This window comes from Talpa europaea, assembly GCF_964194135.1.
Source record: "Talpa europaea genome assembly, chromosome: 14".
NCBI lineage: Eukaryota > Metazoa > Chordata > Mammalia > Eulipotyphla > Talpidae > Talpa > Talpa europaea.
The window spans coordinates 12,335,119-12,341,761 of record NC_140082.1 but is presented as its reverse complement, the minus strand read 5'-3'; the positions used below and the strand labels follow the sequence as shown (position 1 = coordinate 12,341,761).

The 6,643-nt window shown below is 44.5% G+C and overlaps 1 protein-coding gene across 1 annotated transcript in view; it reads left to right on the top strand.

Annotated features, from left to right (window-relative positions):
- Positions 1-562: 562 nt before the first annotated feature.
- The window catches only part of OASL (2'-5'-oligoadenylate synthetase like), a gene marked incomplete at its 5' end in the record, with an annotated part of 31,921 nt that continues 25,840 nt past the window's right edge, over positions 563-6,643 (top strand). The window contains 3 exons of the mRNA XM_084253203.1: positions 563-757; positions 3,843-4,131; positions 5,213-5,391. Of these exons, the coding sequence (XP_084109329.1) occupies positions 563-757; positions 3,843-4,131; positions 5,213-5,391 (663 nt within the window). The remainder of the gene's footprint in view (positions 758-3,842; positions 4,132-5,212; positions 5,392-6,643) is intronic.

The following is a 6,643-nucleotide window of genomic DNA, read 5'->3' as shown; positions in this document are numbered from 1 at the left end:
TCTGCTGTACCATGTGGGTAACTCCCTGGCCGGGGATCGAACTCATGCAGCAGTGGCTGCAGATAGCTTCATAGCACTGAGATTCAACCCCTTGCACCACCAGGGAAGCCCCCCAAGACACCAAGGACTACACATTGGGGTTGCCCTGTGACAGATCCTGGGGTTCAGGCTCAGCCTCCCAACGCCCTCACCTGTACATCAGCCCCTCTCAACCCCAGGGGCAGAGAAGATCCAGTTGCTATAGGGGGACTCCTCTCCATGCAGCTGCAAATGGAGCATGGAGAGACCTCAACTTCGGGGCACCGGGAAATTCCTAGATGAGTCTGTCAGGGAAATCCAAAGGGACACAAAGTCCCACTTCCCAGTCTTTTTTCTGCTGGCAGCTTACACAAAAACAGAAACCACAGACCAACAAATTCAGTTTCAGTTTCCATTCAGCCGAAACAGGGAAGACAGTCCGGGAAGGAAGAGCAAAGTGCCAGCCAGTCCTGCAGTCCCCTGGCGAAAGGCCGGGAGGTGGATGCTCACTTAAGAGGGCTGGGCAGACAGGACTTGTGGCGAGATGGAGGCCTCCCAGAGCCTGTATGAGACCCCCTCAGACTCTTTGGACACTTTTGTGGAGCAGAGCCTTCAGCCAAAGGGGGACTGGAAGGAAGAAGTGCAGGATGCTTGGCAGAGAATCTGCAAGTTCTTAAGGGATCACTGCTTCCAGGATGAGCCACTGCTGAGCTCGACCCGAGTGATAAAGATAGTCAAGGTAAGCACACAGGAGCCCCAGGGGCTGGACTCCCAGGTCTGCTGCTTGGGGCATGCACAACCTTAGAGGGGTCATTTCCTAAGTCATACCTCAGTCTCGACCTCTTTTGCTTGCTTGTTTTGTTTTTATGTATTTTTTTTCCCCCTTGACAGTCTCCTCCTCTTTATCCTGGATTGTTATAAGAAGTTAAAATGAGATGCAATGTGGGACAGTGCTTTTAAACAGTAAATCACTCCTCAAATCTGAAGGATGATAAACTGTTATCCCCATGATCTTAATTATTTCTGTGGTTAGAATTAGGTGCGTGATTTGGGATCCAACTCTGGGAGAACCAGAGAGGCCAGTGAAATGTGGATAGCAGATCTCTAGAAAATTGATACTTTGTGTCTTATTTAAGAAAACCTACTTTCCATCCCTCATAAAGATGATCGCCTATCTTTTTCCTCTGAAATGACACTATTCTATTATACAGTTATGTGCTAACAGAGGAATTTTGTGATAGCTGAGTATTTCCTCAGTGAAATGGGTTTTTAGAGAATGACCATGTAATTCAACACCCTTTTATAGCTTGATTTCACCTAGGAAAGGACTCACTTGTAATTCAAATCTGAATGTATCTAAACAACAGTGTCCTGACCACTTAGCATTAACGTTAGTAAATTAGGCATTTCCTGAGAATGGTAACAGCTCCCAAGGGTGAGACTGAAAAGGAAAGACATATCTCCTTAAAGAACCTTTAAGCATTCAAACCAAGGATCCAGGGTGCTCTCAACAAACCCAGAGCTTCAGAACAGAAACTCAACTTTGCACTTCTGGACTCTGACTTGTAAATATATGAACTTCCTGGAGAAAGTGCATCTTATGCTTTCTGCTTTACAACTATGTTATCAGGCATCTTTGCTTCCAGGATCTAAAACCGAAAAGGGAAATTCCCATCAGCACCAGAAATGGGCTGAAAATGTTCCAGGCTACATAGAAATCAGAGGTCAAAATTACTTCATGATTTTGAATCACACACTTCGTCACAAAAACAAAGAAGAAAGTACCCCCAGAAACTGCAAAGTTACCATGCACCAAGAAGCACTATTCACATTTTAGTGTTAGGAGTTGGCGCCTCAACTCTGTCCGGGGTTCCTAAAGACCACACGGAGCCAGAGATGCAAAAGCAAAAAGGCCTTATTGCTAGCTTAAGCTAGGGCCCAACTCTGCCTGGAGGACTGACACAGCAGTCTCATCAGGTTGAGAGAGGGACCCCCTCCCAGAGCAACCAGCTGTTTTTGTACTTTGTTGACAGGATGCGGGGATTTTTTCACACCTGGAGCAGGATCCACCCTGATTGGATCGCTCTCATGGTGCCAGCTAGGTTTCGTTTACCCTTGGCTTGTGGTTTTTGCCCCTAAACGAAACTAGCTGTGCCCTTTTGAAATGACAGTTATCTCTCAAGATGGCTGCAGTCTTGCTCATCTTACATCAGTAGGCTATGATCACGTTTTATATGCTTACAAGTACTCAGAAAACATCTTCCTGTGCATTAATAAATACATTTATTTTCAAAGGGATTATAAGCTTCTGGTGGCAACCCAGATGGAGAAAGATGCTTGCAAATGGCCTCTCATGCAAAATACAACTAAAACTCTAGACAGACATCAGAGCAAGCGTTCACTCTGAAAAGTAAACAATCACAGGCCAATTGGGGACTGCAAAATCAAAACTGAAATTGTTACTGCTATTTCCCAGAGAAATGAGACGGCACTCGGAGAGGTGGAGAGAGAGGTTTATTTGTCACCCTGGTGGGCCCAGTGGGATAGTTCCTAAAAGTCTGAGCCCCGAATTGCAGGCGTGGTAAGGTTTTACACAGTTTGTATGCAGAAGCTTGTCACTCCATCCATCATGGACTTTCTTTATTGTTGGGGAAGGGGGTCAAGGCAGCCATGGCTACTGCTGTGGCAAGCAGCACACCCTGGGAACTTTCCGCTCCAGCAACAGCAGAATCCCAGCAGCAGATTGAGCGACTTCTTGCTTCAAAATGACAAGTCGTAAGAGGGCGATTACAGCAGACAAACTATGAATCCATGCAAAACATGGGTGGTAGCAGAGGCATTGTGCTGAGGGTGGGGGGAGAAGTCAGCGTCAAAAGGTCACATACTGTATAATTCCACTTGGATAATTCTGGGAAAGACAAGATTATGGAGATGGAAAACAGACTTGTGTCTTCCAGGGTGTAAGGGTAGTGGCAGGGAGGCAGGGGTGCCGCCTCAAAGAAATAGAATGAGAAAGTAAAATGGAGTATTTCTGTATATTGATTTCGGTGGTGACTACAAGAAGCTGTATAAATGACATAAACACGCACACCCCACAGCAGTATCAACTTCCAGGTTTGGAATTCTACTGTCGTTATGTAACTGTGACCCTCAAAGCCCACTGGGTGAAAGGCACACCTCTCCTGACAGCTTTCCTTGAATCTGTAATTATTTCAAAATAAAAGAGTTTAAAGGACAAACGTGTTCATACACACACCTAAAGCATGTGTCCAAGATATATACACAAATACATACACAAAATTATGTTGTGTAGCCAGAACCATCCAATAGAACTTTCTACAATGATGAAAATGTTCTCTATATGTGCTGTCCAGAATCATAGTTGCTATCCCTGGGTGGTTATTGGGCACTCAAGATTAGTGAGACTGAAAGATGCAGTTTGATTGAATTAATTTAAATTTAAAGACTCACCTGTGGCCATCGGCCACCATGTTGGATAGCACAGGTCTAGATATCAGAAGTCTATTTATTGAATGAGCATTCAATAGGCAGGGTAACTGTGGTTGCCTCTAGAGAAGGGCTGTAGGGTGTGGGTGGGATGGAGTTTTGCATTTCATTTGTATCATTTGAATTAAGCATCAGGTGTTTCATTTTCCAATCCATGAAAAGAGGTGGTAATGCCCACAGCAAAGGCCACCCGTGTCCGATGGAGACCAGGACAACTTTCATGTGAGCATTCTGACATGGGTGCCTCTGGCTTCTCCCCCAACCTCTAAGCTTTAGGCCTCAGGGAAGGTAAAACTCAATATTGCTGTCCTCCCCAGGGTGGTTCTTCTGGAAAGGGGACAACACTGAACCATACTTCCGACGTGGACTTAGTCCTGTTCCTCAGCTGCTTCTCCAGCTTCCAAAACCAGGCGCAGCTCCGTAAAGTCATCATTGACCTCATCAAGTTGAAATTGACTCAATATAGCAAGACACTGGCCTACAGCATCAGCATAGTCTACCACAGAGAGGGGAAGAGGGACCCCCGATCCTTGTCCTTCCATGTGCAGGCCAAGAAGCGCAGTGAAGCTATTAAGGTGGACCTGCTCCCAGCTTTCGATGTTCTAGGTAAAAAGAGTGTTGGGTCTTATCCAGAGATCTACTGGGGGCCCTTCACCAAGCTGGCCTGGGGGAGGTTTGGGAAAGTGGAAACCAATGGGAAGAAAGTGGAGTTTGCTCTTTTCAGGGGTGGAGGGAGGTGACTGGAGTGACACTTTGAAGGTTCAGTCCTCCCATAAATGCTTGTGCAGCCATGTCCCACTATCTCGGGGGAAAGAGGACTTTTCCCAGAGAATGGATTCCCACCCAGCTCAAGGAGCAGGTTCTTCTCAGACTTCCTGGGAAACAAGCCCTTAGAAGGTCTTTGCAGTTTAGAAGTGAATTAGAATCATTTTAAAAATAGGGTTCTTAATGTGTTCAAATATGACTCTAAGATTTAGTAATTGTGTGACCTTGGACAAGAAATTTAACCTCTCCAAGTCCCAGTATACCAACCTGTTAAACAGGATAATAATTTGGATTGAGCCACAGAAAACTGACAGTATTTTATCAAATTTGAAGCCTCCCCCAAAAAAAAGGCAATTTTCTATGGTTCAGCTTAATTTTACCTATATTATAGAGTTGTTCTGAGGACTCCATGAGTCATGCCTGACACTTGGCAAATCTGTGGTTAATGCGAGTTATTTAAAATCTCTGTGGGGCCTCCCTCATGGTGCAGGGGTTAAAGACACAAGTGCTATCAAGCTATCAGCAGCACAAGCTCAATCCCGGGCCGGCCAGAGAGCTAACCCACATGGTGCAGCAGACCTCTCCTGCCTCGCCCACAGCTCCCCTCAGCAGTGTGTTTCAGTCTATCTGCCTGTTCTTCTCCCCACTCTGTCTCTGGTGAATCCTCTCACACATACACTCCCCCATATACCCCAGTTCTTGTGTGCATACATAAATAGATCTTTAAAAATAATAATATAATAAAATAAAATCTATGTGACTGTTGGGTGGACTGTTAAGCCCTCTAGGCCTCTACTTATTTGCATGTAAAATGAGGGAGATAAAGCTCCAGTGAGGACGGCTTGGGATCTTTTATATACACCTTCCATCTTCCTCACCTCAGAAATTGGATTCTCCTGACCAGGTCTTTTTCTCATCCCAGGAAACATGTGTCCAGATACATCAAAACCATCACCAGAAATCTATGAAAACTTAATAAACAGCTATTCCCACCCTGGGGAGTTCTCACCCAGCTTTGTGGTGTTGCAGAGACACTTCGTGAAGAGTCGCCCTGCTAAGCTGAAGAATCTGCTGCGGCTGGTGAAGCACTGGTACCTGCAGGTGTGAGCACAGGTGTTGAGTTGGGAGGTGCAGGGAAAAGAGGGAGGGGGGTGCATCCTAGCATTTTTCAAAGAGGAAAAAAATGGAACCAACCTATCTCAGGATAGGGACTGGGTTAAATAGAACAGCAGTTTGCATTATCTTGCCTTTCTGTGATTTCAGCTACTCAAGGTCAACCTTTGATCTGCAAATATTAAATGGAGTAAGAGAGAGAGATCACATTCGCATAACTTCAATTACAGTCTATTATGACAGTTGTTCTATTTTTTTTTTTTAATTTACTTCTTTAGTACTTTCACTTTTTTTTAAGTAGAAGAACTGGAAGGTAGGCCAGAGGTGCAAGAGTAAGAGGATTCACCAGAGACAGAGTGGCGAGCAGAACAGGAAGATTTACTGAAATACACTGCTGAGGGGAGCAGCAGGCAAGACAGGAGAGGTCTGCTGCGCCATGTGGGTCACCTCCCTGGCCAGGGATCGAACTAAGGCTGCAAAGATGATAGCACTGAGACTTAAACCCGAGGCCACCAGGGAGGCCCCATAGTTATTCTATTTTATTATTAGTTATTGTAGTTGATCTCTTACTAAACCTAATTTATAAATTAAACAATCATAGGTATGTATGTATGTATGCATGTATGTATGTATGTATGTATGTATGTATGTATGTATAGAAAAAATATAGTCTACAACTACAGGGTTCAGTACTATCGGCAGCTTTCAGGTGTCCATGGGGGGTCTTGGAAAGTATCCCCCCTCCTATAAGGGGAATTAGCGTATAGATGAATTAGGATTATCAGAAGCTGTTTGTAAACGATAGTGCGCTGGACAATGTTTTGCACTCTATTGTTTGTTGCAGCTGTGTTCTGTTAACTTCTGAGGCATCATGTCCCGGTTACAGACTCTGGTTCCAATGGCAGGTTGCTCGATGACAAGTAAATGCTTCCTGATGTGCACAAACCTCGTTTTCCACAGGCTTCAGACCTCAGGCATTGTGGATCATAAAAATAATTGCAATAACTTTCTAAATTTTGGAAGAATTGGAAAGTTCAGATTATCGCCCAGTCTTCTTCACCTTTCTGTTTTTTCTGACATTGTTTTATAATTTCAGAGTCTGTGTGTTTTTGTTTTCTCCAATTATACCCTATATTCACTGTATTATATTGCCTTCCCCATTCCAACTGAGTAATATGGGTTAAGACCCAGAAGATCCACAAGAGGCCATAACTTCCTCTTTAATTAAAACCTTGATGAC